Source organism: Pezoporus flaviventris, unplaced genomic scaffold (genome assembly GCF_033815535.1).
Source record: "Pezoporus flaviventris isolate CSIRO_AGI_PZ_B2104156 unplaced genomic scaffold, CSIRO_AGI_Pfla_v1 ptg000213l, whole genome shotgun sequence".
NCBI lineage: Eukaryota > Metazoa > Chordata > Aves > Psittaciformes > Psittacidae > Pezoporus > Pezoporus flaviventris.
The window spans coordinates 879,035-895,363 of record NW_026892761.1 but is presented as its reverse complement, the minus strand read 5'-3'; the positions used below and the strand labels follow the sequence as shown (position 1 = coordinate 895,363).

Genomic DNA, 16,329 nt, shown 5'->3' with positions numbered 1-16,329 from the left:
GCAGGGTGCCTCCTGCGCTCAGTATCACCATCTCCTTTGGAGCCGAGGCAGCGGCTGTAATCTGATGCTCTGAAGTTGGTGTTTACAAGGGACAGGCAGCCATCAGAGGGCTCTTCTTGTTCTCCCAGTGAAAGAATATTCCTCACCCGGCAGCATGCGGCAGCTCCGTGTGCCAAGCACTGCCCGGGCCTCAGTGGGCATCTCGCAGGAACACCCTATGGTCTCAGCACCTCGGGAGCCACCGTGGTGCCCGGGACTGGGGACCTCACACTGGGGTATCTGATGGGACAGTGGGTACAGACCCTCTGCCACAGACACTTGCTGGGGCCCAGCCTGTTGTCGGGGCCCTGAGCCCGCGGGAGGTGGTGCTGGAGGCCGGCGAGCTCCCGCGGGACTCATCAGCTCCCTGTTGACAAATCCTTTCAATGAGGAGCAAGTGGAGCGGGACGGAGCCCGGCACGAGGCTCCCCAGCGCCGCTCCAGCCCCACCACCGCCGTGTCCTCCCTGGGACACACTGGTGCTTTGCTCGCTGCTGGGACACAGTGCCCACATCCCCAGGATGCCCCCTCCCCGAGCCCTGGCACCCCCCCCCCCCCACTGCCCCACAGCCCCAACACCCACAGGGCTCATCTGCAGAGCCAGGGAAGATGCTGCTGGCATCCATCCATGCCCTCATCCTTTCACCAGGGCTGGGAACCGCATCGGTCACCTCGCTCAAAGCCTGGCTCCCGTGCGGGTGCCCCAGCAGGGTCTGGGCGCTTTGGCTTGGCTCCCGCAGCACAGCGTGACACGGGGCTGTGCCTGCAGAACAGATGGCACCAACCGCAGCCAGCGCCGCCGCCGCAGCCGGTTTTGGTGATGGAGGGGGACCCGCTGCCCTCCAGCTGCTCTGTTGAGGGGAGCTGAGCCCTGGCCCGGCCGAGGGGCCCTCGGGAGGGTGGTTTGCCAAATACCGGCTGCAAGGGCAGCCTCTGCTCCAGGCAGGTCTGGGGGAGCGGCGCAGGGATCAGCCGCAATAAAAGCCCTGTGAACCCTTTGTGCTGCGCTGTGTTTAGGCAGCGCTGCCTGTCACAGGACAGCAGATCCCCCAGCTGGGGGGGGTGTGCCCCAGCTCACAGGGTCCTGCTGGGAGGAGGGTGAGTGATAAAAGCCAAACCAGCTGCAGGAAGAAGCGTTAATGTGGGAGCCTTTGGGTGGGAGGGATGGGGGACTGCCGGCACCTGGGCCGGGCAGGGCTGCAGGCAGGAAGCTATAAAGCAGGTTGGAAATAGGGGCACATCATGGCAGGGAGCAGCCTTGGGCAGGGCTGAGGCTGGAGCTGGAGGCAGAGCCGGAGCACGCGGCTGTGGTGAGTGAGCTGTGGTTGTTCCTGGTGCCATTACTGCAGACACCCGTTTCTCACACCCGCGGCAGGGCGGGAGCGTGATGTGCTCCAAGCAACCGCGGCTGCTGGTCCTGCCCCGTGGCCCGCTGCTTGCTGCAGATGGAGCTGGCAGAGCCTCGCTGCTGGGAGGGCCATGGCGGAGGGGAAGGCAGGGCTGGTCCTCGCGGGCGCAGGCAGACACTGACACCATGGAGGATGGAGATGGTGACGGGGAGAGGACAGGCAGCCCCTGGGCGTTCCTTGCTGCATCCCTGTCCCAGCCAGGAGGCTTTTTCCTCCTTCCGTGGAGCAGAAGGAGTGATGGGGCGGACCTGCCCTTGTTGATGCTGGGCTTTCATCTGTGCGTCTCGCAGCCCCCTGAGCCTGGTGTGGGGCTGGGCTTGGTCTGGGTTATCCCTCTGATCTCTGCTCCTGGCTGTGAGGTTGGCTTCTAGGCAGAGCCTTAAACCCAACATGCATATGAGTACTAAAAAAAGCATAATTTTATTCAATAACTGCATTGTGTGCTCAGAATTCACTTATAAATGAGCTGGATCAAGTAGGAAAGCTGGTGAGGTGCCTGCTCCCCCTCCCTAACCTGCTCTGCCAGCACTCGGCACCCACAGCTTTGCATAGGGGGCTCTGCCCCCCCCCCCCAGCTGGATCTTGGCTGGGCCAACTTGAGGGGCTCTGCCTGAGCACAGGGGTGCCCTGTGCTGCCCCAGGGTGACTGCAGAGCCTCCAGCATCCCCCATCCCACTGTCCTGCTGCCCCCCCACAGGGCCTGGCCCTGCAGAGGCCACTTGCAGCTGGGAGAGGGCGCACGCTGTCTCCCATGTGGCCCACATAGATGGTGAGGTGGTGATTTTTAGGTATTTTTATATATATGTATATGTGTATGCAGTCAGTTCCTTGGTAGTGGAAGCTAAAAATACCGGCCAGCCTGGCTGGGTGATGAGGTGGCCCCAAGAGGCAGTGGGTTGCCTTGTGGTTATCATTTTTAATGTGCTCTTAGCAAAGCTGCCCTGGCTGATGACCTGACCCAGCACATCACGGGGTGCGGGGTGGGATGTGGCACACTCAGGCGCCATCCATGGGGGACGGCAGGGAGTGGGGACAATGGGGGCTGCGGTTTATTGTGATTTGAATAAATCTGGAATGTGGGGAGCAGGGGGTGGGAGGGCCTGCAACGGCTCCTGTCCCCCTGCCCTGGGCTGGTGTGGGAGGCAGGGGCAGGATGGGCGGGTCCCAGGGCAGAATGGTGCAGCCCAACCCAGCAGTGTCTGGGGGTGATGCTCGGCTTTGGGGGGGGCCCGGGTGGCTCCCGGACTCCTGGCTGGGAAAGCGCGGTGGGGAATGCGGGGATGGGAGGAGGGATGGGGCAGGGAGGGAGGAAGGGATGCTCGGAGGGAAGGGGGTGGCAAAGGCAGGGAGAGAAGGCGGGATGGATGCAGGCAGAGATCCCGGAGGATGGAGGGCGGGATGCCCCGGGGAGGGAGGACGGGAGATGCGCGAGCGGTGCCGGGGGGGAATCGGGGCGGGATGCGCGGGGCGGGGGGGCGCTGGTTGCGCGGAGCTGCTGCGCGGTACTTTGGCGCCCCCTGCTGCTGCGCGCTGCGCACCGGGGGGGGGGGGCAGCGCCGTGTCCCTGCGGTGCCGCGAGTTTGCCCGGGCTCAGCAGCGATGTGAGCGGCGGAGAGACCGGGGAGGGGGGGTCCGCGGGACTCCGAAGCTGCCCCGCGGGGATGCTGAGCCGCGGCAATGGAGCTGCCCCCGGAGGGGGCTGCCTGTGCCCACCCCAAGCACGCACAGGGCTCCGTGCAGAGGAACGTGCAGGGATAGTCCCCAGCCCGGGGGTGGCGTGAGGCAGGGTCCCAGCACAGGAAGGGCCCTTGGCCTCGCTTGCAGCCCCCCAGATTTCATGAAGCATTAGTAGCCATGTTCCAGCTGCCCTGATGGAGCGTTGCCTCCTGCGTGGGCTGACTGCATCCTGCTCATCACCCTCCATCCCACTCTGGCATGATACCACGTTTAGGAAGGATTCAGGCTCAGCTGCTAATGGGGACACAAAGGCTGACGCCCCAAAACCTGTCCCGGGGGCACCACGCACAAGGGACACGGTGTTACAGGTATGGAGATGCTCTGAGAGCAGGGATGCTGTTATGCTGGCGGCATGGGGTGGCAGGAGGGTCCTCGCCTGGGTTCTGGGACTTGTTCAGAGCACGCTTTCAAACAAAGCTCCTCCCCAGTGCTGGGCTGTGGCAGCAGCACAAGGGTTAATCCTGCTTTCCCTCTCTTTCCATGGCAGATTCGTGGCCAGGGTTAAACCTCATTGGCAGCTGCGCTTGGCAGCGATGCCCCTGGGACTGAGCAGCCTGTACAATGGAGCTGGGTGCTGGGTACCCGAGGTGGGTGCTCCGCCTGTCACACGGGATCCTGCTTGGGGTGTCATGGAGGGGAGCAGCCACACCGGGGTGCTGGGCTCATGGCAGCCTGTCATGGCGGGGCCAGGTGCTGGTAGTGAAGCTGTGTGCCAGTGAAGGACTCCAGTTGGTGCTGGATAGGGCTGTCCTGAGGGTGCCGGGTGCACACAGGGGCCTCGGCACTGGCCATTGGGACACCAGTGTTGCCAACCACTGCAGTGGGGTGTGGGAAAGCCCAGAGATCCCCTCCTGCTTCTCCAATGGGCTGGTTGAGCTCCCACTGTCCTTCTCAGGGCTGGTGCTGGTGCTGGTACCCAGGAATTGTTCTGCCTGTGCTGTTGTGCCACAGGCCCTGTTTCTGGTGGCCACCTCCCCGTGCTGCTGGAGAAGATGGGTTCCGTATGCTGGAGCATTCATTCGCTCGGCTGATCGACAGCCTGCGGTCTGGCTGAGCAACCCCAATTGTTCCCAGTGTGCCTGGACAAAGGAGTGCCTAGAGAGATGGCGAGGCTGAGGAGAGGAGGACATGCTAGGAATATTTCCACTGCTTTGGACACCAGCAGCATTTCCCTCCCTCCCCATGTGAGAATGGGAGGCAGCAGCTCAGTTTCACAGGCAGAGTGGGATGGGATCCCCCCCCGTCTGCCCTAAGCAAGGAGAAGCCTGTCCCAAGGCAGGCTGAGAGCTCATTTCTGGGACATGGCGCTGCTCTGTGTGGGATTAATGCCATGATGGAGGCAAAGCCTTTTCCTTTCCCTCCTGGCTGGTGCTCAGCAGGGCCAGGCACGACACTGGACCTCACTGCAGTCTGTGGCTGGGCTGAGCTCAGGGCTGCTGCTGTGCCTACTGCCTGCAGCTCTTCCCCGTGCTTGCCTCACCTGCCATGGCTCATTTCCAGCTGGGAATGGCTCATTCCTGGCTCGTTCCCAGGCCGGCCAACCCCAAGACGTGTTGCCCCGTTTTGCAAACAGGAAAGCTGGGACAGGGATAAAGACCAAACCTTCAAAGCATGGAGCAGCTCCCATTGAGGTCTGAATGCAGAGGGATCCCGTGGGAGCTCGGCTGCTTCCCACACGACCTGCTCAAGGTCAGGCAGAGCCGGCAGCAAGCCCTGGTTCCTTCCTTCCCTGCCGGCCGCGGGCTCACAGGCGGGAATGGAAGCGGAGCCTGCGTCTGAGCCTTTTGTTCTCGGGGCTCAGAGGGCTCCTTCACACGTGAAGGGAGCTGCAGCCGTGTTTCCAGCGGGGAAAAGATGCTGCATCCAAAACCATCCCATCTCCCTTGGCCATTAGCATCTGACACGGTTGAGAATCACCAACAGCATCACATCGGTGCTGGGAAGTGACAGCCCCCGTGAGCACAGCCCCTGTCTCCCTGCTCTTTGCAGGAGGCTGGCAGGGCTGCGTGCGACCACGCTGCTGCACCCCGGGCTGCCGAGCCCAGGGATGATGGCAGAGCGGTGCCTGGGAGCCGGGGTGCAGCGTACCCCGTGCTCCCCGCTGCGGCAAGCGGGGCTGCGCGAGCCTCTGAGCCTGCCGGGAGGTGCCTGTGCTGAGCAGCGGGGCCCGGGCAGGGGTGGGGGGGCTGCGGCGCGGCCGCCCCCGGAGGAAATGGGCTGAGGGAGCCCCCGGGGAGGCAAACCGCGGCAGCAGCACCGTTAGCATCGCCCCGAGCCGGCAGGAGGCCCCGCTTCCCCCGCGCCCGCTGCCCCGCCGAGATTAGCGCTCGCCTGGCCGCGCTTGACGGGCAGCCGGAAGCCCCGAGCCCCGCGGGGCCGCCCGGAAACCGGGGCAAAACGGGCGCGGCGGCTCGGTCCCCGCTGCGCTCGCTGCATCCCTGCTCGGGCTCTGGGCATTCGCCATCGCGCCGTGTGCCGGCAGCAGAGCCGCGGCCGTGCTCTGCAGGAGGGGCATGGCTGCTGCGGGGCTTCCCGGTGCCGTGCTTGCCCCTGGCCAGCGTGCTCGGGGGGGTGACCCAGTTCCCCCTGCTTGGCGTCGCCCCATGCCGGCGCTGGCTCCGTCCCTGTGTTCCTCCCCTGCGGGGCTGCCAGCTCAGCTCATGCACAGCCGAGCGTGTGGGACGAAAGGGTGCTCCTGGGTACCGGCTGCGGGAAGGTCACGCCAGAGATGCCCGTGGGGGTTGTGGAGCCGCATGGAGGTGACCCCCGCTCTTGGGGTGTGCGGGCTGCAGCGTGCATGAGCCCTGAGCCCGTGGCTTCATCCCAGCGGGCAGGGGGAGGAACATGGCAGCGAGCGGTGGAGTCCTGAGCCGCATCAGATCCTGGCAGCTTCTCCAGCACCGCTGTGGTCACCTTGTGCTGGGACTGGGCAGGGTTGAGTGGTGCTGCCCTGGCACCAGGTGGGCAAGGAGATAAAACGAGAACAGGCAGCAGTAAACGTAAAGCAAAAATATTCCTTTTGTTCTGAGGAACCCTTACTCCCTGAAGCAGCTTTTCCTGCCACCCAAAAGGAGATGGAATACGTGCAGGGCACTTTCTGAGGATTTTGGGGGTTTATGTGTTTAATTTTGACTGTAATCGTGTGCCAGAGCTCGAGATGCTTGTGAATGGCCTGATACGTGGGAGAATAACCACGCAGCCCGTCCCGGGTTTGCCAGCAGGATTCCCCAAGCTGTTCTCCCAACACAGGGTTCAGGCTGTACCCCTTCCTGGGGCTGGGCACTCACACAGGACTACATAAACTGCTGGGTTTCTGCAAGCTGGGAACCTGTGGGTAGAGCTGAGTCACAGGGAGGACTTTGTGACGCCTTTCTCACCAGAGCTGCCTTTGCGTGGCTTTAACTGGAAGCAGATGTGGGCACAGGGGGCTGCAGCGCTCCTTGTCCCGCAGCAGACCTGCAGGATGCTGCAGGACAGGGCATTGCTTCAGGTGTAGGCTGGAAATGGAAAACATCGCACCAGGGTCTAGCCCAGTGCTGCAGTTTATTCCCTCCTCTGTGACCACTGAGTGTGTCAGGACATGGAGGTGCCTTGGGAAGTCTCAGCGGTGGAAGGAACATGCTGTAGGAGGGAGGTCGCTTCTGCTTTGTGCTGTGGGAGGAGGTGACAGTGAGCTCAGGCTGCCGAGAGGTGGTGGGCACTGAATGCTCTGGACACGGGTGAACATAACAGCTTTCACTGCCTGTGTCAGGTCAGGGGCACCCCTCTGCCTCCCGAGGGAGCTGGGTGACCGAAGGGTCGAGCTAATGGCCCTTCATGGGGTCTGGCTGTTGCATCCATCAGGGAACAGGCTGGGTCTGACTGGGCAGCATCACACAAGCTGCAGACAAACTGTTCCCTGCAGCTCAGCACAAACTGGATTTCATCACCCCCTGAGATGCTTTTCCCCCCAAAGCACAGAGGCAGATGTGTGGTTGTTTAAGATTTAAAATCTACCAGTGAGGTACTTTTCCATAACAAGGCATGATTGGGAAGAATGTAATCAACCCATTTCTCAATACATGAGAAGTGAGAGGCCTGGGAGTGAGCACCAAGTGATGCATCTGGTTAGATGCTCTCCTTGCTTCCCTCGTCATAGCATCATAGAATGTTCTGGCTTGGAAGGGTCATCTCTCCCTTAATTCAAGTTTGAAAATGATTCTCTGCTCCTCTTTCTCCTTTCCTCACAAGATCAGATTGATACAAATGGAGTAGGATGCGAATGGGTTTATTTATTTGCTAGTTCAATACAAGTTTCCACATATTTTGACCAGTTTCCTCATGAGCATATAAAAAAAAGTGGATTGCAGCTGCTTGAAAACACCTGCTGAACTTTCAGGTTCTGAGGGACTCATGGTCCCTCTGGGCCATGGCAGCACTGCTCCTCGCACAGCCTTGCCTCCTCTTACTGAGGTGCCACGTCAGCTGGGAAAGGGCAGATCTGCTGGCCCACGAGGTGAGTCCCACCGGATGGTGTCTGTCCCGGCCGGTGCTGCCTCAGCTGAAGCTTTCCAGACTGGTTTTGATCCGTTCCATTTCATGCAGAAAACTGTAGAACTGGGGCAAAGTCAACTCTGCGGGAAAAGAGGCATCGTCTTGGGTTTCAGGTTATGCCCCCAGCATGGGAAACGCTGCGCTGGTACCTGCCTAAGCCGGGCAGGATTAGGCACAGTGACCCTCGGCAGCTGTTTCTGCACGCTGCAGCTGGGCTGTGTGGGGTTCCAGGCTGGGATTCTAACGGTGACCAAACCCTGGGAATGGTTTACTTCCTAACTGCTGCTGCTCTGGCTGCTTTCCGCAGCTCCATGGCAGATGCAGGTTTCTTCAGGATGCCCGGAATGCAGTGAGCGTTCCCAGGTACTGCCTGAGTGACTGCTAGGGGAGCAGCATCCTCCAGCCCTGCTCTGGCAGCGACCCATGCTGGGCTCTGCACCCAAAGCTCCCCCACCTCCAGCACCCCCAGAGCTGCTGCTTCCCCAGAACCGTTCACTCACCCAGATACACGTTCTCCGTTTGACTCCCTTTTTTAATCACCAGCTTCAGCTTGGGGGAAGAAAAAGCAGAGGTGTTAATTCGGAGCACGCCGTGCCTGAGCATCATGGAAAGGCAGAAGTACCAGGGGTACGCTGTGAGTTTCAGACCGCCACAAGGCACCCATGTATTTGACAGGCCTTTCGGGAGGTGTCACTGGAGGAACAGATTCCTTGGGCATTGGGAGGCTCTCTGGAAGTTCTTCCAAGTGATCACCCCCCCCCGGCCCCCTCCCCAGATAACCTTTGCTATAGACTGAGCTTTCTGAAGAGCTTTTCGGAATGGGCTTTGCTGCTGTGACACAGGATGCCTTCAGAAGGGAAACAAACAGCAGCGTGCCTGCTATCTGCTGGCAGCTGCCCTTGGAAGGTGAAGCAGAAGCCCAGTTGCAGGGCTTGTTCCAGGAAACCCATCTGTCCTCCAGCCCCAGTCATAGCCAGTACTGCCCACATGCCTGGCTGTTGCTTGTCCCTCAACTGCACCACCTGAACTCTGATGTAGATTTACCTGTAAGAAGATACTTCCCACTTTTTCCAGTTCACTGCTCCCAGCAGTCACTGTGAGTCAGAAAAGGGAGATAATCTGTTAGCTAAACAGTGAAATAAGAGGTTTAGCTGAGAGCCGCTGGTGGGTTTCCCACCCCATTCACTTCCTGATTTAGCTCTTACCTCCAAACCTCCACTCCATATCTATCAGCTGGTTGATCATCAGCGTCTGACCAACAGCCAGGCGTGTCAGGGTGGGGGAATTCACCTTCCACTGCAAAGGCAAAAGACACCCCAGCAGTCAACCCCCCGAGGTCTATTTACCTGCAAGTTCAACATCAGACAGAAAGGAGGCAGAAGCTCAGAGTGGAGGTGTGCAAAGGGCTGAGCTCATGTGGTCGGGGGGGGCTTTCACAGATGTGGAGTCCTGCCAGGGTTTCCCTCTGCCAATGAAACTCCCTGGGGTTGTTTTAGCGCTGGTTTGCTGTAACAATATCTGCACAAAAAGCCATGTGTTCATGTAACTGCATGACCCCGGGGCTCAAAGCCTGCAAAGCCAAAACCAACCAAGGGAGAGGCACCCACGAGTGCAGGAGCCACAGAACGGATGAGGTAGCGGCCATGGCTAGAATTCTCATTAGGCAAAGTGCTCGTCACTTATCTGAGCATCAGTTCAAATCCCTGAGCTGGTCTGGCAGAAAGCACCCCAAGGGCTGACACATCCCGGCAGCAGAGCGGGGTTTCACCAGCTCCCGCTCAGAGGCTGTCATTTTGTTAGCTCAGAAACCAGCAGAAGCGGATGCATACCTGTTCTGCAAAGTAAGTGGCTTTCTCCTCACTGAGGCCTGTGGGAGAGAGCAGAGGAGATTACTCCATGCGATAAATATTAATTATCTTTTATTTAGGGGAAGTCAGGTGACCCACCTAGAGCAATGAAATCTGCTCGGACTTGCTCCGAAGACAAATTCCTCTTCAGGGCACCTGAACCAACAATGCAAAGAAGCAAAATCAGTTTTCACTGAGCCAAACCAAGCTTTACCCAGTCCCATAAACGCCGGGATGGAGGCGCTGCGCTGGGGAGCTTCTGTTCTCAGGCTGTGTTTTGAAACAAACCACAGCTCCTCGGGATAGGAAATAGGCTGGTGCCTGCCGCTATCCTTGCAGATGCCCGGTGCTTTAAAAGTCCAGGCTCTGGGAATGCCTGGGAGAGGGGGAGATTTCATTGCAGGTATCCATGGGAACTGCAGCAGCGGTTGTGTTTTGAAGCTGCTGCCTTCTCTCCTATAGAAGCTTTGCTTGTTAAAGGGGAGCTGTTAAGGCTGGCAGGCTACTAATTTGACCTACCTGCTGTGTTTTGGATTATGGGTGTGAACGTGTGCATATAACACTTTCCCCCGCTGCGCCTGCCTCCTTTGTTCTGGGGCACCGGCAGCACATGGAAGTTTACAAGGATTCTGTTCTCTGAAGCCAAGAGCAGGAATCTCATAAATTCAAAGAGACTGCTGGTCCCACGTGGCTTTCTGCTCTGTAGCACACAGGCAAAGTTATCTGCTGGAATCCTTTCCAACACTGTCTGTGGCATCCCAGCGCTAAGGAAGAGTTACATGGGATCGGAGCCAGCGCACAGAAATAGCAATGACAAGACTTGAGTGCACCTAGGCCAGAAAATCCCAGCTCCATGTTAAATACCCCCAAGACAGTTGTAGGAAAGGACATTATTCACTGCTACTCCTGGGTAGAATGGCTTGAAGTAGCATGTTAAGTATAGACCAAATGCGGGAAACAATTGTGTGAGGCTTCAGTGCTGGGAGGAGAGCTACAGGGAAGCCAGGACTGAAGAATAATAGCAAGGGACTATTAATAACAGGAGGGATCAATGGGATGGACGTGCAGTGGAGGTGTTTGATGCATTACCATGTCAAACAGCAGCCACAGTATCACAGTCATCCCATAACGTGCTGGAGTCTGGGGTATTCAAGGGGAATCCCTCTGCCCCTCTTCCCCACTACTTATGACGTCTGCTTTACATGGTCTAGAACCAAAGTGGCTTCCTGTCCACTTTAGAGGGGTGTTTACACTGTCATGTATCTTAAACAGCACTTGTCCTTGTAGGAATTACAGTACTGGCTCACTTTATTATTGCTCTCTTAGTCCACAGACTGGTGGAAGCTCCTGCAGAGACCTGGTGCCCACGCAGGACTGGCCGGTCTGACAAACTGGTTTACAGGTACCGGTCACACCAAGCAGTCACAACATTGTGCTTGCATTTAACACATACATGTGAGTGGAGTTAATCCAGAGGGCTGTGTCTGCAGTTGGGGTATAAATAATACAAAGGCCAAGTCACCAAACAGGGATATTTCAACGGGAGGATTTTTGATTCTTAAATACTAAGCCTTTTATTAGCCACCGTTCGCACCTATTGTGCAAACCAAGTGCACTGCAGTGCTGAAGAACCCCTTGGGCAGCATGCAGGAATGGACCCGAGTGTGGCCTCGGGGCAGCCTATGCAAATGTCTCACTTACCGTTGGGTACCAGAAGAATACTTTTGACAATGTTTTTCAGGGGGCCCAAGCTGATTTTATTCATGGTGGCAAAGTCAGAGAGCTGAGTCAGAAACCTTTCCACCTGCACAAGAGAGAGACACAATCATCTCTGCACGTTTCTCACCCGAGCTGCAGTCACACATTTGGTGTTCTGGACGTGTCTCACCTCCTTGGGCTCTGTCAGAAAGCGGAAGAGCACTTCAGTCAGTGATGAGAATTGCTGTGGAGAAACAGGACAGTGTTATGGAGTCAGGTATGAGCATCTCAGCATCTCGCCCCCCCCCCCCATCACCGCCATGACTTTGATGTAGCCCTATGTGACTCTGGTACATCGGCCCCAGAGTTCCACCTCCCATGCCGGGAAGGCACCCCCATCCTCGGCATTACAAGATGCCTGTGGATGGGGTTTACTCACGGATGCTTTTGAGAGACTCTCAAAGGGTTTGTGCAGCTGGCACTGCACAGGGCTTTTGTGACTTGTGGCTAATTGAAACTGCTGTTCTGTCCTGCGTAACCCAAAATGTGAGTGGAAAAAGATGTCAGTGCCTCCACTGGTTAAGGGTCTAGTAGCCTCCTTCACTGTGCAGCGGCAGGGCTGCAGAGCCTGCCTGCAGGGCAGAGCACCGCCGCCTCCCTCTGCAGCACCAGCGCTGGCTGTGCCCCGGGTACGGCTGCCGCGGTGCCTCCTCCTGCCCTCCCCTCCCGCAACAGGCTCTGGGCTGTAGCCGCGGTCCTGGCAACCTCAGCTCCTCCACCACGAGCTGAGCCCGCAGCTGGGGCGCTGTAAGCGCAGGGTGACCCAGGGGCAGATGGGTGCTGCGGGGCAGAGCACCGGCCTGGGGCAAGAGGGCAGCGGGGCGGCAATCGCAGCCCGGCCGCCGGGCATTCCCAGCGGGAGAAAACAGAGCTGGGCAGGACCCCGCTGCCCACGCAGGGCTCGGTGTGAGCCCCTTTGCCGGAACGCATCACAGCCCCGGCAACCGGCTCCCGCGGGGCTCGGCTCGGCCCTGCCTCCGACACCGGAGAGCGCGGTGCCCTTCCGGGGCCGGCTGAGAGCCGGCGAGAAGCCCGGCGCTGGAGCCCCAGCGGGGCTGCTCTGGAGGCTTGACTGGGCTCGGTACCGGAGCTGCGGGCCCCGGAGACCCGAGGGAACCCGGTACCGGGGCTGCTCCGGACCCGCCGGGCCCGGCCCCCGGGGGTCGGCTCCCCCCGGCCCGGCCGTGCCTGCCCTGCAGCCTTCGGCCCCGCGGTGCGGGGCTGCCGCCGCGCCCGCCGCCGGCCCCACCTGCGCGCTGAGCTGGTTGAGGCTGTGCATGTCCGCGCTCACCGCCTCCGGCACCGGCTCCCGGCTGAAGTTCAGCAGCCCCATGGCGGCTGCGGCGCCTCCGCCCGCCCCGCCCGGCCCCGCCGCCTCAGCCTGAGCATTGGCGGCCGCACTTTCCGCACGGCAGCGGCCCCGCTCCGGTGCACCCGCGCGGCTCCCCCTGCCCGGCCCGTGGGGAGACCCGGCCCGAGGTGGCCCCTTCGCCCCTGCAGCCGCAGCCGGAGCGCCCGCCGCGGTGCTGGGGGAGCTGCTGGTGGGCCCCGGGCACGTGGCCGGTGGGACTGGTGGCAGTGGGATGGGTGTCCAGTGGGATGGGTGTCCAGTGGGGTGGGTGTCCAGTGGGATGGGTGCCCAGTGGGGTGGGTGTCCAGTGGGATGGGTGTCCAGTGGGATGGGTGTCCAGTGGGATGGGTGTCCAGTGGGGTGGGTGTCCAGTGGGATGGGTGTCCAGTGGGATGGGTGCCCAGTGGGGTGGGTGTCCAGTGGGATGGGTGTCCAGTGGGATGGGTGTCCAGTGGGATGGGTGCCCAGTGGGGTGGGTGTCCAGTGGGATGGGTGTCCAGTGGGATGGGTGTCCAGTGGGATGGGTGCCCAGTGGGGTGGGTGCCCGGTGTGGGTGATGCTCAGTGGGATGGGTGTCCAGCGTGGGTGATGCTCAGTGGGATGGGTGCCCAGTGGGGTGGGTGCCCGGTGTGGATGATGCTCAGTGGGATGGGTGTCCAGTGGGATGGGTGTCCAGTGTGGGTGATTCTCAGTGGGATGGGTGTCCAGTGTGGGTGATTCTCAGTGGGATGGGTGTCCAGTGTGGGTGATTCTCAGTGGGATGGGTGTCCAGTGTGGGTGATGCTCAGTGGGATGGGTGTCCAGTGTGGGTGATGCTCAGTGGGATGGGTGTTCAGTGTGGGTGATGCTCAGTGGGATGGGTGTCCAGTGTGGGTGATGCTCAGTGGGATGGGTGTTCAGGGTGGGTGATTCTCGGTGGGATGGGTGTCCAGTGGGAGGGGTGTCCAGTGTGGGTGATGCTGAGTGGGATGGGTGTCCAGTGTGGGTGATTCTCAGTGGGATGGGTGTCCAGTGTGGATGATGCTCAGTAGGATGGGTGTCCAGTGGGATGGGTGTCCAGCAGGTCACCATGCCCAGTTGCTCACCCCATGGCTCACATCAGTCTGGGCCACAAGCCCCCCAGACCCCGTGGTCCGTAGGTTGCACCCATGCAGGCATCCAAAGCACAGCTGGGTTCACCTCCCAGCGCCCCATCACAAGCCACGAATTGCTCTTATAGAACAGTTAGTTTTGATGGGGAAGTGTGGGACGGCCTTTTGCTTCCCTACTCAAAACTACTCGGTAGGGCCCCCAAATCAGAGCTGCAGTACACGTGTGTGTTCTTTACACTTCATTCCACTAAGATCTCCGTCATACCGATATTAATATTCCATTTTATCACTTCCATCAAATTACGTGTGATTGTGGTCAGTGTGCAGCCCAAAGTACCGGCACAAAGGGAGAGAGTTGGGGGTACCCACTGTGTGTGGAGGCTTAGGCTTCACCTGCAGGGTGGAGGTTTGGCTTACAGTTCAGGAGCTGTTTTCCTATACAAAAGCCTCAAATAAAAATATAGTCTATAGGGTTTGGGTTGTTTGGTTTTTTTTTGCCTGAAAATTCCACTTAGAACCCAGAACTCGGCTGCGATTTTCCTGCTCCGGCTGCTGCTCCCAGCGCTGCCGCTGTTGAGCCCGGCACAGACTCATGGTGACTGGGGCTGGTGGCCCCCATGTCCATGACCGGGCTCCCTGGGGTGGACGGTGTCTGGTGCGGAAGGAGCCGGCCCAGGGGCTGCAAGTATCCGGATGTCAAAGGGGTCCGGAATTCACAGGGAGATTTAACCTGATTCGCACCATGACCCATCAGCGGGAGCTCTCCTTGCTTCAGAGACGTGGGAAGGGCAGGTGAGCTGTAAATCACCTTCCCACCCTCTGTTGCATGGCCTTGATTCTGTTTGTGCTCGGAAGGCCTTGATCCAGGGAATATTAGAACTGGATGTATTCCCGCAGAGGACAATGGAGCTGATCGCATCCTTAAAGACTCCTTTGCTTTGCTCTGCTATTCCGCAGCTTTCCAAGAGCAGGAAAATAACGTCTCCCGCAGTTTTTCACTATCGGTGTGAATGTGTCTGATCTATTTTATCTGGAAAGGTGTTCGCTGGCTGCCCAGGCGGCGGACAGTGTGTAAAAGCCTTTGTGGAAGGTGGAACTGCGGCAGCCCACACAGCTGAGCTGTTTTATTACCGACACTTTCAATTGCAAATGAGAGCGTAGAAATGTTATAGCGCCTTTCATTGTGAAGATACCCCAGCAGTGGTTTATAAACAAGGAGTTAAGCAGCAAAGTACCACTAATGATGAAGAGTTAAGAGATATTTACTGGTGGTCTGCCTGGAAATAGCAGCCAGGCGTCCTTTTCTTCTCCCAGCTGGGAGGTTTCATATAGACAGGCTTGAACCGTGCTCCTCGCTTGGCTGGGATTGCGGAGCTGAAACACTGCAGGTGGAGATGTTTGCAGGATTTTACCCTCAGTATTTAGGACACCCTAAACCAAGGTACAGATTTGGTCAGGTTCTGCGGTGAACTGGCCCGGTCGGCGGGTTTAGAACCATAGGGTGGGCTTGGCGCTAGAGAAGCGTTAACGTGAACTAAAGCTTGCTCAGGGAGATGCATGGAGTGGGTAGCACGGAGTGCCGCTGCCTGTGGCCACGGTTCTCCTCTGGCTTTAGAATGTCGCATGCCGGTCTGTGTAAATTCTCGTAAGTGTACATGAACAATTGCAGCTGATTATTGCACATTTGGTATCCACCAAAATTCCTTCACCTGTGCTGTGTGGCTGAAAACCGAAACAAAGAACGAGGTGATTTTCTGCCTGGTTTGTCTGGTGGGACGAGCAGTGCAGGAGCAGCCTGTGCCTGATCTTTACTTCTCGGTGTCTTTCTAGGGAGATGCTTTAGGAACTAATCGCGTGAGCACGCCGGAGGCACGGCAGGCGGGTGAAGCTAACGTTGTTAAACTATGTCCCAGGCAGCAAACCGAATTCTTGGGGAAAGTTGAGTGACAGAATCCAAGAAGCTGAGTTTAAGTCGAGGTTCGTGATCGTAACATCCTGTTCAAACAATCACCAGGAAATTCGGCATCCTGGGATGCCGGTTTGGCTGCAGTATGTGAGCGTCACCAGCCCTGGTATGGCCTGTGCTGGCTGGCTTGGTCCTTTGGGAAGGATTTACTCAAAAGAGAAGGTTGCAGGGTAGGTTTGGGATATCTGGGTGAGGTTTGGATTAGTCCCAGCAGTGCCAGGTGGAGGATGGTCCCCGGAGCCCCCAGGGTGCCCTGCCTGGTGCCTGACATCCTCACCCCTGAGTACCTCCTGCCAGGCCATTCTCATGCGGAATGTGTCACTGATTGACTCCTTAGAGCTGAGGAGGAGTTGGACAGCAGTTCCAGGGATGTGCAGGTATTCGGAGTTGCAGTCATGTGCTTGTTCACCACAAATACCTGAGTAAAAGCAGCAGCAGCAGAAAGCAATGGGGACACACATATGGAAGTAGGGTATTTAAAATGGTGCATTCCAAACAGCTGGAGGATCAGTGTGCCCTCCGTTGGATGTGTTGTTCAGCTTCATTGGGCTGGTTCAGCCTGGAGAAGAGAAAGCTCTGGGGAGACCTTAGAGCAGCT

The 16,329-nt window shown here is 58.6% G+C and overlaps 1 protein-coding gene across 1 annotated transcript; it reads right to left on the bottom strand.

Moving 5' to 3' along the window:
• Positions 1–7,521: 7,521 nt before the first annotated feature.
• COMMD7 (COMM domain containing 7) lies at positions 7,522–12,720 on the bottom strand. The gene is made up of 9 exons (XM_061441276.1): positions 12,573–12,720; positions 11,454–11,507; positions 11,267–11,369; positions 9,665–9,721; positions 9,548–9,585; positions 8,924–9,014; positions 8,763–8,812; positions 8,219–8,267; positions 7,522–7,798 (listed from the first exon to the last, which is right to left on the bottom strand). The coding sequence occupies exons 1-9, from the start codon at positions 12,654–12,656 to the stop codon at positions 7,722–7,724; spliced, it is 603 nt and encodes a 200-aa protein (XP_061297260.1). The 5' UTR covers positions 12,657–12,720; the 3' UTR covers positions 7,522–7,721.
• Between the last annotated feature and the right edge of the window lie 3,609 nt (positions 12,721–16,329).